The sequence below is a fragment of the Notechis scutatus genome, chromosome 9 (genome assembly GCF_049901735.1).
Source record: "Notechis scutatus isolate UNSWTSFEM ecotype Mainland chromosome 9, rNotScu1.2, whole genome shotgun sequence".
In the NCBI taxonomy this organism is placed as follows: Eukaryota; Metazoa; Chordata; class Lepidosauria; order Squamata; family Elapidae; genus Notechis; species Notechis scutatus.
This window is the reverse complement of record NC_142017.1, coordinates 1800264-1813938: the sequence shown is the minus strand read 5'-3', so window position 1 is coordinate 1813938 and position 13675 is coordinate 1800264. Positions and strand designations below refer to the sequence as shown.

The window sequence follows — 13675 nt, the reverse complement described above, 5'->3', positions numbered from 1 at the left end:
TGCCCCTTGGTAGGCACAGGTGAAAAGGTGGTGGAAAAATTGATTTATTTTCCTCGGATCTTCCCTTCGGGGCGGGAGAAGTGTCAGTTCGATTTTCACCTGCCTGCATTTGAGAACTCATCTCCAGCCCCAGGGGGAGTTTTCAATTAGAAAGTGAAGAAGAAAGTGAGAAAAAAGGTTGGCTACGCTCAGCCGCTGTTCCTTGAAGGAGCTAAACCCAGAAAGTTCAACCAAGGTTCATTTCTAAAAAAATATAAAAATAAAAATAAAAAAAAAGAACACGTTTTTGTGGCACCCAAGAGCTAGATAGATTTATAGGAGCATCTGTTTCCATGGTCTGCTACCCAATACTTCAAGAGGTCCTCGTAGAGCACAAAACCCCTTGGCACAATCAATCCAGTATTAAATGGTTCTATGTTTAGATGGGAATTGCTATTTTTCTCTCTGATCACCCTTGACAAAAAACCATGCACAAGGTTTTTGCCACTCTGTCGTTTTTCTTAGTAACCTCAAGATCTTTTCGTAGCTCGAACTTTCAACAGCCCCCTCTATTGAAGGAGGGTGAATGGAGGCGTTTCAGAGCTACTGAGCCTTTCGGTAGAAGCTTCCTTCTGTTTCCGAATAGCTGCCCCCTCACCTGCACGATAATAATCGATTGCTAATTAATTAGCCCCACTCCTCCCCAGGAGTGCATCAGAACTGCTTTTACAACAAAATTTTGTTTCCTATTTAATCGGAAGGATTACAAAGAAGCAGCTTCCAATTCATATGGCATGGGGGTTCGCTTCTAAGCTAACGTGGAAAGGGTCCTTTTAGCACAGCTAAAAGGATTATGAGTTCACCAGCATGAGCTGTGACAAAAATGTGTGTCATTGCATCACAATGTCTGACTCTTATGTACATGCATGACACCAAATGATGTCACAAAACTGCAATTCGATGTTTCATTAGTTGCCTCCACAGCTTCCCCTCGCAGATTAGCAGCCAAGGAGAAAAATGTTTGAGCTTCGAGGCAGATTTCGTGCACTCCAATGAGGTTCACTGGGAATGTCTCAGCCTTTGGGCTGAATGGAATATCTGCCCCGTCATCTCTGGAGGGTGGCCGATAAGGAAATGGGCCTTGATGAGATGGATCACCGAGTCCCTCTGCTATGAAGGACAGGTAAATCATTCTTAAGGATGCTTGTGCAGCGTTTCTCGAAAAGGCAATTAAGAAGGAAATATTGCAAGGTCTGCTACCTCCATCAACGAGAGGAGGATTCTGTCGTAGAACATCCGAGTCCGGTCAGTGAGAAGCACCTCGAAGGTCTGCACCTCGGAATTGGGCTCCAAGCCCCTCAGGGGGCAAAGGTTGTCCTGGGAAGAAAACCAACAGGAAGGGGAAAGTTCCAGTGGAAACACACGAGAGATTCCTATGCTTACCAGTTCCCTAGACCTCGCTTCAATTTTGCAGGTTTAAATTATGGGACTCTTTAAGTTGGAATGTTTTTTCTCGGTGAAGGAATCCGGATTAAAGTCTCCACAAGAACTGGCCGTTTAGCCTTTGTTTTGGACCCACTCGCTGAAATGAAACTCACCATCCCTCTTGGGTTTTTGTTCTAGTGTTCATCTGCTTTTAACATCAAGAATTTTGTTTCCTAATATTTATCCCACATCAGCGTTCCTCTGATTTAAATCTGTTATTCTGCATCTTGCGTTCGTGTAAGTGAAAGTTATGACTCATAAGGGAGATTGGAGCAGGAGGAAAGAGGAGAATTCGCCCAGATGATTTCTGGAATCCACACAGTTGGCTGAGAACAAGGCGCCCCTGGAGTTGGTGTTTCAGGGAAGAGAACGGTTCCTCTTCCCAATTCTCGGCTACATCCAGATGGCTACCAAGAAGCCTCCATTCCGTTACTTTGAAAGAGCGAGATAAATTCATGGAGGTCAACCAGCGGCTTTTTGTTACGATGGCTCTGAGGTTCAGAAGCAGCATTGAGGAGAAATCAAAGCAAGAATGTTAATAGGTTGGGTGTTCTCCTTGCACACCTTCCATGGGGTTGGACCACAAATGAATCCTTCCTATCAGTAGGAGGTAAAAAGAAGGCACAAGGAGAAGAAGACCTTCACTTGAAGGACCAACCTGCAGGGAACCTCCAGCCACATTCACCTTGAGAAGGGCCCAAGGCAATGATCCTGCAAGGGACTGCTAGAAAGAGCAGCCTCCGAGCCACATGATGAAAAACCAATGACCCAGGGTTACCTCTTCCTTCCTGAGATAAGACAGCATTGTGTCCAAGCTCACTTCTGCATGTCCGTGGATGCTTCTCCCATGAATGTAGAATCCGTAGCATCTGTGTGTCAAGATGAACACGGACACCTGCAGGGATGACAAGGAAAGGTCCCTTTTACGGGAGAACAAGGGCACTTCCAAACTCCACCTTTTAAAAGCCAGCCTAGAAAGCAATGTAAGTGTGTTTTTTTTTTAAATGGCTCAGAGCAAAGCCTTAAAACTTGCACCAGAATCCCTCAGGTAAGCAATTAAAAGCAGACACAAATCAGGGCTTTAAAAATGAAAGAATTTCCTAATGAACATTCGGCCACGTAAAAATCACAAATTAAGACATCCTGAAGGGCAAATTAGCCTCACTCAGCATATATGGGGGGTGGCGCCCCCAATTATGAAGAGACTTTTTCAGCTAGAATTCCCCATGTCCTCATTATCACGGCATTATTAATAGTTGCACTACATTATCACCGCCCGCTTTTCTTGGAAATGTACAAGCAAGTTTCAATGTCTTTGTCTGAGCTGAGATCTGACCTTAAAAGGTGGGAAAGTAGGTAGCTCTAAAGGAAGGAATGGGTAAGAGAAGCGCAGAAAAGAAAAAACCCAGGATCTAGTTTCTCCCTCAGATATTCTCTTCCAGATGTGTGTGCACTTCTGCTCTCAGGATTTGTCAGCAATGGGAATCTCCACATCTGGCATTGGCCAAGTTGGGAAACACACAATCTGACCTGAGGTGTTGACTTTGGTGTGACTCACGTTGCTCAAGGAACAAAGGTCAATGAACTGATGAATCTTGTCCTCCACAAAACGTTGATATAACCCAACGGACACCAATATCTGGAACAGAACCAAGAACACTTGAGGAATGGCAAGACATGTCAACTTCCCGCAAGAATTCAGAGATCCTTCTTGTAAAAATCTTAGCTGGCTTCCTCCAATCAATTGGAATAAGTCAATTCATGTTAAAATACCACCTAAGAATATCTTTTGCATCATGAAAATGTTGCATGAAAGGGGAACCAAGAAACAAATAATAGACAAAATTTAGGAAAGCAGAGTGAGACCCATTTTTTTCTCAACATTTCCAACTCTTGGGCACGATTAGGCCATCATTTATCATCCATTCTTCATCCTAGGTGCTATTTATTTTCTTGTGAAGATATAAAAAGCTTTCTTCACAAATTTCTCATGTTAGGGAAGACTTCTAAGAGGGGAGACATCATTTTACATGGAATGGAGCACTTTTTCTCTGCAACAGGATGATTTGGAAATATTATATTTGTTCAACCTCAAGGAGAGTAGGGTAGGGTAAGGTATGGTAGAGGGGAGGAGAGGAGAGGAGAGTAGGAGAAGATGACAGGGAAGGGAAGGGAAGGGAAGGGAAGGGAAGGGAAGGGAAGGGAAGGGAAGGGAAGGGAAGGGAAGAGAAGAGAAGAGAAGAGAAGAGAAGAGAAGAGAAGAGAAGAGAAGAGAAGAGAAGAGAAGAGAAGAGAAGAGAAGAGAAGAGAAGAGGAGGAGAACCTGCACAATGGCCACCACCAGCCAAACAGAAGCAGCAACCCCAAAACGAAGAATTGGGCTCCAGGGAGCTTGGTAGGTATTTGGCTCAGGCTGCAGACTGACGTTCAGGTCTCTTGATGCGAGGTTTTTGAATCCCACCACCTGGGGATGAAAAGAAGCCAATGTCATCCCCATGTGGAGATACCTTCTCTTCACCTATGGCTCACCGGCTGACTCTGGGTAAGGATTCTCATCCTTAACCCTAACATGAGATGATTGGTCCACAGCTATACAGTTTGTGCTGAAAACGTTGGGCTAGGAGAGGAAACCAGGATTTTAGGAGGCTTCCCAAGGGGATTGGACAAGGACATGAAGGAGAAATTGGCTGTTGATTTGGTCCCTCCAGGTTTTTCCTAAGGGGATGGAGAAGAAAAACCACCAGAACAGAACAGGGAGAACAAGGAGCTTCTGCCATCAAGACAAGACCCCAAGTTTCTCTCCTGCTGTGTCTCACTGAGCTAACTCTCCAGACCAGGAGGATGTTTGAAGGCATGCAGAATCTTTCTCAGGGCTGCAGGGAGTAACCAGCAGAGCACATCATAGTTGGCCTGCCTGTGTCTTGCACTGACCTCCAAAAGCAACAAAACAGCAAAGAGCTGAAGTGAAGGATGCACCTTCCGGTGTGTCTGGATTTCATTCCACTCATTAGCGATCAGAAAAGTCCTCCAGGCACTCACTGATGAGGCTGGACCTCCTGGAACAGGGTGGGGTGGAGAAGGAGGGAACAGGCAAGCAAACAGACACAATGAGCTTTATTGGAGGGCTCTGCATGCACCGCTCAGGAGTTTTTGACCAATTGCAGAGCTTGGCACTCTGGAGACCTCTGGAGTTTTTGCTGTACACTCATCTGCCTCTCCAACAGCAAATTATTCAGTGCAGCTTGGTTGGCTTCCAGAAAGGGTTGGGGCAATTGTTGGAAGTCCTGGGGATCCATGGCTATATAGGGCTTCAGTGGGCAATTGGTTGGCCACTGGAAGAACAGATGACCGAGGATCCAATCCAGTAGGACAGGGGTCTTCAAACTTGACAGCTTTAAGACTTGTGGACTTCAACTCCCATAATTCCTCCTCCAGTCATGTTAGCTCAGGAATTCTGGGAGTTGGAAGTCCACAAGTCTTAAACTTGGCAAGTTTGAAGAGCCTTGCAGTAGGATATCACTGATCTTCTCAACCTGAACTCCACTCCTTTCTCATCTGCTGGTTTCCTAGCAGCCCTGGGGGTGATCTAGTAGTGTAGCTAATTACATGAGTGATATCATAACCAACAGTTATGTGATGTAACACGAACAGCTCTTTCTGCTGGAGATTTGTCCACAACACAAAATAACAAAAGGAGAAAAACAAGATGAGGCTCTTTTTGGACCATGCATGCAATGAACATGATATAACCAAAGCAGTGATAAAGGATAACCTTTCGTTGCTGGTTTTTCCTTCGGCTTCTCCCAGTCTATCAGGAAGATGGAGATTGCTAGCTGGGTGATCAGAAGATGTAAGAGATCGAGGCTCTGGAACAAAAACATCCACAGGGAATTTTATCTCTGGGGTAAGGAGCTATAAATTCTTCTTCTATTCCACATTTGGTCTTTTGATCATCTAAGGCAGGGCTTGCCAACCTTGGCCCCCTCAAGACTTATGGACTTCAACGCCTAGAATTCCCCATCATATCTTAAGAACATGACCTCTCCTACAGGTATTTGCAAATCCTACACCCTTAGTATCTTCCAAAGAGGAGCAGAGCTCATGTTCAACTCAAGTGCCTAAGACTAAACCAATGGGAATTTGCACAAGGGCCTGGGGCTTTTTTTTGAGCACTAAACCTTTTCCCCTTGGGACAGATTATGGGCATGACGGATGAGCCATCCTGGCAACAGGTAGCAGAGGATTCTGTCCTTGAAGAGGACAATAGTTGATTACTTTCAACTGTTGCCAAGAAAACAACATGACACAACTGCCACGCAGCCCTCAAGAATTAAGCTGGACTTGGCAGAAGTTAAGAAGGTCAAATAAAATCAATAGTGCCACAAAGAATTAAGCCGTGATGGAAGGGGTTTTCTAGTATGAGATGCTATTTTTTTCACCTTGTAAAATCGTTGGGATTTTTTTTCAATGTATTAATCAATTCTCAGGCTACCGCAGTTCCAGACAACATGCTATAAAATGGCTTGGTGGAAAAGATAAAAAATCAACTCAGTTTTGACCTGAATATGAAGGCTGCTTGGAGCCATCCTGAATTATAGATTTGCATGACAAAAGTCACCATGTTGTCCTCTCCAATTTTCTTGTGGGGAAGTTCAATCAAGCCAGCTTTAAAAGCACTCTGGGCTAGTGTTTTCCAACCTTGGCAAGCTTAAGATGTGTGGACTTCAACTCCCAGAATACCCCCCAGCTGGCCATGGGAGTTGAATTCTGGGAATTGAAGTTCATAGGTCTTAAGCTTGCCACGGTTGAGGACCGCTGCTCTAGCGAATGAAAATTTTCCAAGCCATAATGTCCCAAAGACCCCAGGTCTTTCACACAAGCTCTTTCCAACCTCTTACTTTCAGAGTCAGAGCACACAACGCATAGATGATAAAGTTGGTTTCTGCTTGACTACCAGCAGCTGGGAGTGTAATTGCCATTGTAGAAAACTGCTGACCCTGTAGGAAAAAAAGACAAAACACACGAGATCCTTCTGCTTGTGAGGTTCTATAGCCCTCAGCACAAACCTTATTATTATGATTCTTGTTGTTGGCAGAATCTTCTTCCTCTTCAAGAAGGAAGCCCCAATCAACCAACGCCATAAATGCAATATTCACTCAAAAGTAATTAAAAATAAACCAATGAAACACTGGATGGAGACACACCTGCTCACACACCGCCATGGATCCTTACTTACCTTGAAAGCGATCAGCCAGTAAATGCTAATTCCCAAAGTGACCATGAAAAAGACATTTGCCAGAGATCCAACCAAGCAAGCAAAGAATTTCAATATGGTCTGAAAATAAAATAAAAAAATTAACGGGAACAAAAATCAGAACCCAGGGAGGGCCGGCGTGAAGAAAAAGCAATTTTGCAACACTTGTTTCTTTCTTAATATCTGGCAAAAGTCTAAGCAAAAACATCTGGTGTCCCCAGTGAAGCCGCAAATTCTCAGAGGCAGCCCATTTTCCAGACGTTCAAGATCAAAAGGCGAATTTCATTCTTACCATGAAATCGATGTTCTGCAGACGAGATCGCCGGGCCCAACTGCTAGTTTCCATCAAAGCATAGAGGACAGCAAGAAATCCCAGGACCCCAAAGGAGATCTGGGCAGAGACGATGTGAGTGTCATTCCCAGCAGATGGATAAATTAAGCAGCTTTCCACAGTTATTTTGGATCTGTAAGACTATCCCATAAACTTCCAGAAGCATCTTTTGGGAACAAGCGGATTAAAAGAGTATAAATAGCTCGATTGCCCTTCTTCAAGCTAGAGGTCTTCCAGATGTGTGGACTTCAGCTCCCAGCATTCCACAAAAAACACAGCCTCACCAAGAATTCCAGGATTCTAGAGGAATTCAAGGACCTTTCTAGAAAGCCTGCAGGGTGAGGGAACCGTGATGTGGGTGAAAGCATCTTCCTGGTGGAGCTGTTTTTCTAAGGAGATGGGGCCATTCCCTTAGTGAGAAGAAGAAGTGCTCTTCACAGACCATGACCTATTGTAATGAAGATACTTGCAGAACCTTAAGGACTAGCAGTTTTAGCGTTAGGAAGGTGTCTACCTTCTAGACCAGGGGTCTTCAAACTTGACAGCTTTAAGACTTGTGGACTTCAACTCCCATAATTCCTCCTCCAGCCATGTTAGCTCAGGAATTCTGGGAGTTGAAGTCCACAAGTCTTAAACTTGCCAAGCTTGAAGACCCTTGCTCTAAACCTCAACTGGTTGTAGCTTTTATTTTCTTTCCACCATCTGTCCGTGCAGGAAAATCAACCCCCCAAAATGGTTAAATGTTCAACAGACAGTCCAAAAATCTTGCACTGGGCTTACTCACATCAGTTGCTAGCTGGGCTGATCCAGGACTCTGATTGTAGGAGACTGAAAATGACACCTGCAAAACCAAGCAACAACAGCAGGTATATCTACACAGTGAGATGTCCACAAAGCTGAAGAGCAGCGAAAGCTGGAAACTGAGGGTGAAGGGAAGTAAGAAATCCATGCACACCCCAACATGAAATGGGAATCAGGCCCACCTCTGCTTCTGGATGTGCAGAACATAAAGCCGGCGGCCGTTCCCACCACACAGACTCACCTGGGCAATCCCTGGGATGCGGCGTGTTGCGTATCTGATGGTCAAGAAGAAAGGTGGGTCTTCTCCAGGAGCAGTGGTTGGTAGGTGGACACTGCAAAAGCCAGGAAGAAGAATGGTGATTGGTTTTGAGGGAAGGGGGGCTGAAGAAGAACTGGAGGAGAAAGTCGTTAAGGTGAGCAGTGCCACCTAAGCTTCTGGGCAGCTCCTGAGACAGTCGTATATGGGGTACCAGCAAAAGGACATGTCTACTAGGTAGATGCCATGGACATTTGTATTCACTGCCATGCAAAGGGATAGCTGAGAGAAAATTAGAATAAGGACAGGATCACCTAACCAACTAGGCGCGTGTTCTTCCTCCCTTTTTTTTCTTTTTTTTCTTTTTGTCATTTCTATTCACAAGAAGTGGCCTCCAGCCTCTCTTTACTACTTCTAGTAAAGGAGAGTCCACCACCAGTTCATACTTTTAGGAAACACTTCCCTACATCCAATCAAAATCTGCTTCCTTGTGATTTGAGTCATTGCTTGAGTCATTGCTTTGAGTCTTCTGGAACAATTTGAGCTTGTCTTCCCCACAAAAGTCCTTCAGATGCTTGAAGATGGCCATCAGCCTCTCTGCCATCTTCTCTTCTCCAGGGTAAACTTAGGCAACACTTTAATTGTTCCTCCTCAGATTTTCCTTCCATCTTGATGGTTTTTCTCTGGATATTTTCCTCTTTCTCAACGTCCTTTCTAAAAATGTGGTGGGCGATATTCTACCTGCCCTAGGCAACCCCCACCCTTAATCAGGCCTTGGAAAGTGCTATTTTTTTTTTTACCTGAGAAGCAATTCCTTTGCCAAGGTAACAGATGATGGAGCATTTGACAAATTCCCTTTCCTGTCCGACAGTCCATCGACCAGGAAGAACCTCCTGAGCGCTTGATTCAATGGGGGCGCTAAACATCAAAACAAGATGGCGGGAGAAAGATACTAGCAAAGGTTCCAGAGCTGTTCTTTCAACACAACGTACAAAGCTGAACAGAACGGCTTCGGAGAAGCTGTTTAATATCGGTAAGGTCAGAAGGGGTCAAGCTATTTTGAAACTCCAATCTGAACCAGTGAACCTCCAGGGCACATTCAGACACGGCACTTGTGGACAAAAAGCTTGTTGCAAACACATCTGCGCCTCAGAGGTGGTGAATTCAGCAGGTTCTGACCGGTTCTAGAGAACCGGTAGCGGGAATTTGCAGTAGTTCAGAGAACCAGCAAATCCCACCTCTGACTGGCTCCGGCCCCATCTATTCTCTGCCTCCCATTGAGTCCCAGCTGATCATTGGCTGGGTCTTCTTTGGTTGCCCTGCATAGGAGAACGGAGCTGGAAAGCAGGTTAGTGGGGTGGGGAGGGAATGAGGATTTTGCAGTAACCTTCCCCTGCCACGCCTAACAAGCCACGCCCAACAAGCCACACCACGCCCAGCAAGCCACACCCACAGAACCAGTAGTAAAAAAATTGAATCCCACCACTGCTGCACCTGCATTTCTACAGGTTGTGGGAAAAGGCTGGGTTTGAAAAGGGAAACTTTACAGCCTTCGTAGAAGAGGAAAAGGGAAAGAAGAAATTAATGAAGGAAGCCAAGTTCCCAGAAATGGGGGGGGAAAGGGGGTCCCAGCAAATAATGTAGGTTTTAATGACAATTTGAAGACGATGCCTTTGATCTAAACCCAAAAAACTCCCAAGGGTTGCTTTACCTCGATTGTTGGTTACTATTGCGGGATTGCTTATAGGAACTGGCCAGAGTTGGGTGTTCCCCTTTTCATCTTCAAACTGCAAAAACATCTCATAGAAGATGGGTTCTGGAGTCCTTTGCAGCAGGGCAGTGACTTCAAGGGCACACTAAAAACAGTGGAGACCAGGTGGATTCCATGCCATTGTCTTTGCTGGGCCCATTTAAGAGAACCAGCAAATCCCACCTCTGACTGTGACACATCTGAGACTGGCATATTTAGTTAATCGTTGATAAGGAAGCCCCCAGATTCACAATAGGTTGCAGTCTATCACTTGGAGATGGTTCCCATTGAAAACATAGGACTTGACTTGTCCCATGGAAACAGTTGGTGTCCTTCAGACCTGCTGGGCTAACTAGTTGGACCCGTATCTCTGAAGGCCACCCAACTGGAAAAGGCTCTACAAGAATAAATCAAGGGATTTTCAGTCCGAGGGGTAACCTGTCTGCCTAGATCCCAATGCTGCCTTCAAAACTCCAAAGTAAGATCCCATCCATCAAGGACCAATTCCAAAGCTTAAGCTGAAGGAGAGGCATCACTTACAGACTGTCGGTAAGTGGTTCCCATGGTGAAAGCAGCATCCAGGGTCTTCTGGCTGTTTGGACAGAGCTAAATGGAGCAAACAGAAAAGAGGAGACAACCATTTTTAAGTATTTTAAATGAATTTGTGGGAGGGAGGGAGGGAGGGAGGAAGATCAGAGGAAAGAAGAATAGAAAAAGAAATGGATGGATAGATGGAAGGAAGGAAGGAAGGAAGAAAGAAAGATCAGAGGAAAGGAGATTAGAAAAAGAAATGGCAGGAAGGAAGGAAGGAAATAATCTTAGTCTATGTGTTCATCCGGTATTGTAAGAAGCGGACCACATTTAAAGATGAAAGTAATTCATTTACCTGAAGTGTTCCTCCTTTTACATCCTGCCAACCCAGGAACTTTCCCTGGGCATCGTACTGAATGACCTTGAAGTCCATCTGCAGAAAAGAAAAACAAATTCAGTGGTCACTAGGTCAGGCATTTTAAGAAGTTCTCCTGGCTCATCCAATTAGTCCAAAGGTCTACTCCGCTTTGCTAACGTGTCTATTCGGTTGAAACAGCCACAGCTTTAGGGGCTGGCTTGGGAATTCTGGGAGTTGAAGTCCACCCATCCCAAAGTGGCCATTGTTGAGAAATATTTGAGGGGGGTGGGAACAGGACACATGCACAGGCTTTTTTTGGATCTGCCTCAACTTGCCTTTGAATGCTTCCCAAAAGCCACAGAAGGAAAAGGCCTGGTGTTGCTACCATACCAAAGCTTTGGAAGGTCTTGGCTCCTGAAAAGAAAACATATTCCTGCTTTGCAGAAGATGGCAGGTGCTCCTGCAGGAAAGAAAGCTCCCACAAAGCCCAGTGGACCTTCTGAAGAGACAAGGGTCAGCTTGCAAGCCAGAGAAACCTCACAAAGCCGTTGCACCAGAGATACCTCCTTGGTGTCATTCGCATGATGCGTAGGACACCAACTCCTCCCTGAGATGCCATTACAGGAGCTGGAAAACCAGAGCTGGAGTTACTTACTTGGCCTTGGTGTAAAGGTCGTAAGGTCTGGTTTGCAAAGAAAAAGCTCTGAGGATGACCATGTTGGTGAGCATTTGACAAGCCGTTGCATTGCAGGGGTTCTAAGGAGAATAAAAGAAAGATACCTGAGGCCTGGGCAGCAGGTAGAATGGGTGGACTTCAGACCACTTTGGTGTGACTCTTCGTAAAATTAAACCCTTTCATAAGTTACTAGCTTCCCCATGCTGGGCCCCGGGCCCCACATCAAGGTTGCAACCATTTAAAAAAAGAAAACAGTTGGCAAGGGGATTGCATATTGTCACATGAAGCTATCTAACAGGGTTTGCATACCACAACTGCAAGCTGACCTGTAAAGAGAAGGTTAGAAGCCATTCCTATATTTATTGGTTTTTTTCCTTGCATTTTTTTCTTTCCTTTTTTGATTTATGGGGAAATTATTCATAAATAAAAAGATTAATTCAAGGCCATCAAATCCCTTCTTGGTTGTAGCAAGGAGAGGCAGCAGAAATCCACCCACCTCACAAGCTAGGAAGCTCCAGTCAAGAAACTCAGATTCCCAGAGGGTGCCAGTGGGAACGCTGCTCTGTAGATAAGGGGAGAGAAAGATCATGTTGATTTTTTTAATGCTTCTGCCTGCATCCCCAAGAAAGAGCCAAAAAGATAAGCTCTTACACAGCCAGGGCATGAAAGACGATGGGGTTCTCCGCTTGACTCTTTCGATCCGGGCTTGCAAACACAACTCAAGCCTACGAAGAGGGAAACTGAGTCAAGACAGGGCTTCTGAGTCAAGCTACTTGCTCACCGTAGAGGTCTCAGGAGTTCACTCAAAACATTGATGGATAAATTGGCAGCCAATTCTGCTGTGAGTAGGTGAAACTAGCATTTGAAAGAAATCAGGAATTCCGGGAGTTGAAGTCCTCACATCTTCAAGTTGGATGAAAAACACCACTGTAATTACACATCTGTAATGCAGCAGCTGCCAGGCCCAGGGCATTCTTCCAATGGGTATTCCTCCTGTGTGCCTGCTTACTCTCATGTAAAACTCTCCTTTCTCTCCAATGAATGCAAATGCAAACATCAGTTCCCTTCATGTGAATTATCCCAGTAGCAGGGTTAGCACTCCAAGTGGGGGAATCAGGATTATGACCACTTGACGTAGCGATGGCATTGCCGTTCCCAATTCTTATGGCTAAACAAGAACTACTTGTACCCTTGCAGAAGATATAGAAAAACCCTTTAAGGCTTCACCCCCAGAACAGCTAAATGCGTCTCTTATTATGGAGTGAATGTTTTTTTACATAGGCAAAGTAACGGGAAAAGGGAGGCAGGCAAGGAGGAGATTGCAGCAGGATCCTGCCACAAATCAAAAGCTTCCCCCTCCCATGTTCTGCAATTAGCCGTGGCACATAATTTCATGCTCACTGCACGGCCCCAAGGGCACCCGCAGGATGCACCAATGCGCTCCTTTCTGCAGAGCTGGCATTTTGCTAGCCGTAAACACAGCGGCTAATCACTCATTAAGGCCTCTCATTCCTGCAGCTTCTTCGCAAAAGGGAAGTGGGTGGAATTTTTCCAAGGGCCAATTCCTTCCCCCAGATCAGAGATCTCCAAACTGCTGGCTGGAGAACTCTAGGAGTTGAAGTCCACACGTCTTAAAAGTTGCCAAGTTTGGAGACCTCTGCCCTAGGCATTCACCTCCCACAACCTGGTTCCCTTTAGGCTAGACCAAGGCTGTTTCCAACCTGGTCAACTTTAAGACTTGTGGACTAATTGCTCTGCTGGCTGGAGAACTCTGGGAGTTGAAGTCCACACGTCTTAAAGTTGCCAAGTTTGGGGACCCCTGCGCCAGATACTTGCTAAATTGCAATGTTGCTGCTGGACGTCTACTCCCCCTTTCCCCGTCCCAGCCCTCCGTCTATTCCCCCACTCACCCTCAGGACTCCGGATCAGCTCTGGGGCACAGGCGCTGCACTGGCCAGTCTCAAGACTGAAGAATTTGTCGGCCGCACATTTTTCAGGAAGGCTGGTGGTAGCACGCTCATTCCTTAGACCCAGCACAGAGGAGCCCTGCAGTGGATTAAGAAGCAGCAGCAGCAGGAGGAGGAGGAGGAGGACGGAGTGGTTCCACATTGGCATTTTGGAAGGAGCTTGCAGTGGGGGTTGGGGCACTCCACTCCCCACAGATTGATCCTCTGTGGGGCAAGAAGAACAGGAGGAGCCTACCCAAGGCAGAGGACTGGCTTTTTTGTCGATCCAGGTGTATCCGTAGTAACCA

The 13675-nt window shown here is 45.7% G+C and overlaps 1 protein-coding gene across 2 annotated transcripts in view; it reads right to left on the bottom strand.

Moving 5' to 3' along the window:
- Positions 1-13675, bottom strand: part of LOC113427301 (meckelin-like) — a 16137-nt gene extending 2462 nt beyond the window's left edge. Inside the window, exons 1-20 of one of the 2 annotated variants that reach the window (XM_026689772.2) lie at positions 13332-13675; positions 12073-12146; positions 11918-11983; positions 11401-11501; positions 11081-11159; positions 10743-10820; positions 10397-10462; positions 9818-9962; positions 8907-9024; positions 8092-8182; positions 7834-7890; positions 7011-7109; positions 6701-6799; positions 6363-6461; positions 5237-5330; positions 4396-4520; positions 3788-3928; positions 3023-3103; positions 2243-2359; positions 1240-1356 (exon numbers count right to left, since the gene is read on the bottom strand). In XM_026689772.2, the coding sequence (XP_026545557.2) occupies positions 1240-1356; positions 2243-2359; positions 3023-3103; positions 3788-3928; positions 4396-4520; positions 5237-5330; positions 6363-6461; positions 6701-6799; positions 7011-7109; positions 7834-7890; positions 8092-8182; positions 8907-9024; positions 9818-9962; positions 10397-10462; positions 10743-10820; positions 11081-11159; positions 11401-11501; positions 11918-11983; positions 12073-12146; positions 13332-13536 (2052 nt within the window). In that variant the 5' untranslated portion in view covers positions 13537-13675. The remainder of the gene's footprint in view (positions 1-1239; positions 1357-2242; positions 2360-3022; positions 3104-3787; positions 3929-4395; positions 4521-5236; positions 5331-6362; positions 6462-6700; positions 6800-7010; positions 7110-7833; positions 7891-8091; positions 8183-8906; positions 9025-9817; positions 9963-10396; positions 10463-10742; positions 10821-11080; positions 11160-11400; positions 11502-11917; positions 11984-12072; positions 12147-13331) is intronic. The other variant, XM_087971388.1, reaches the window with a different exon arrangement.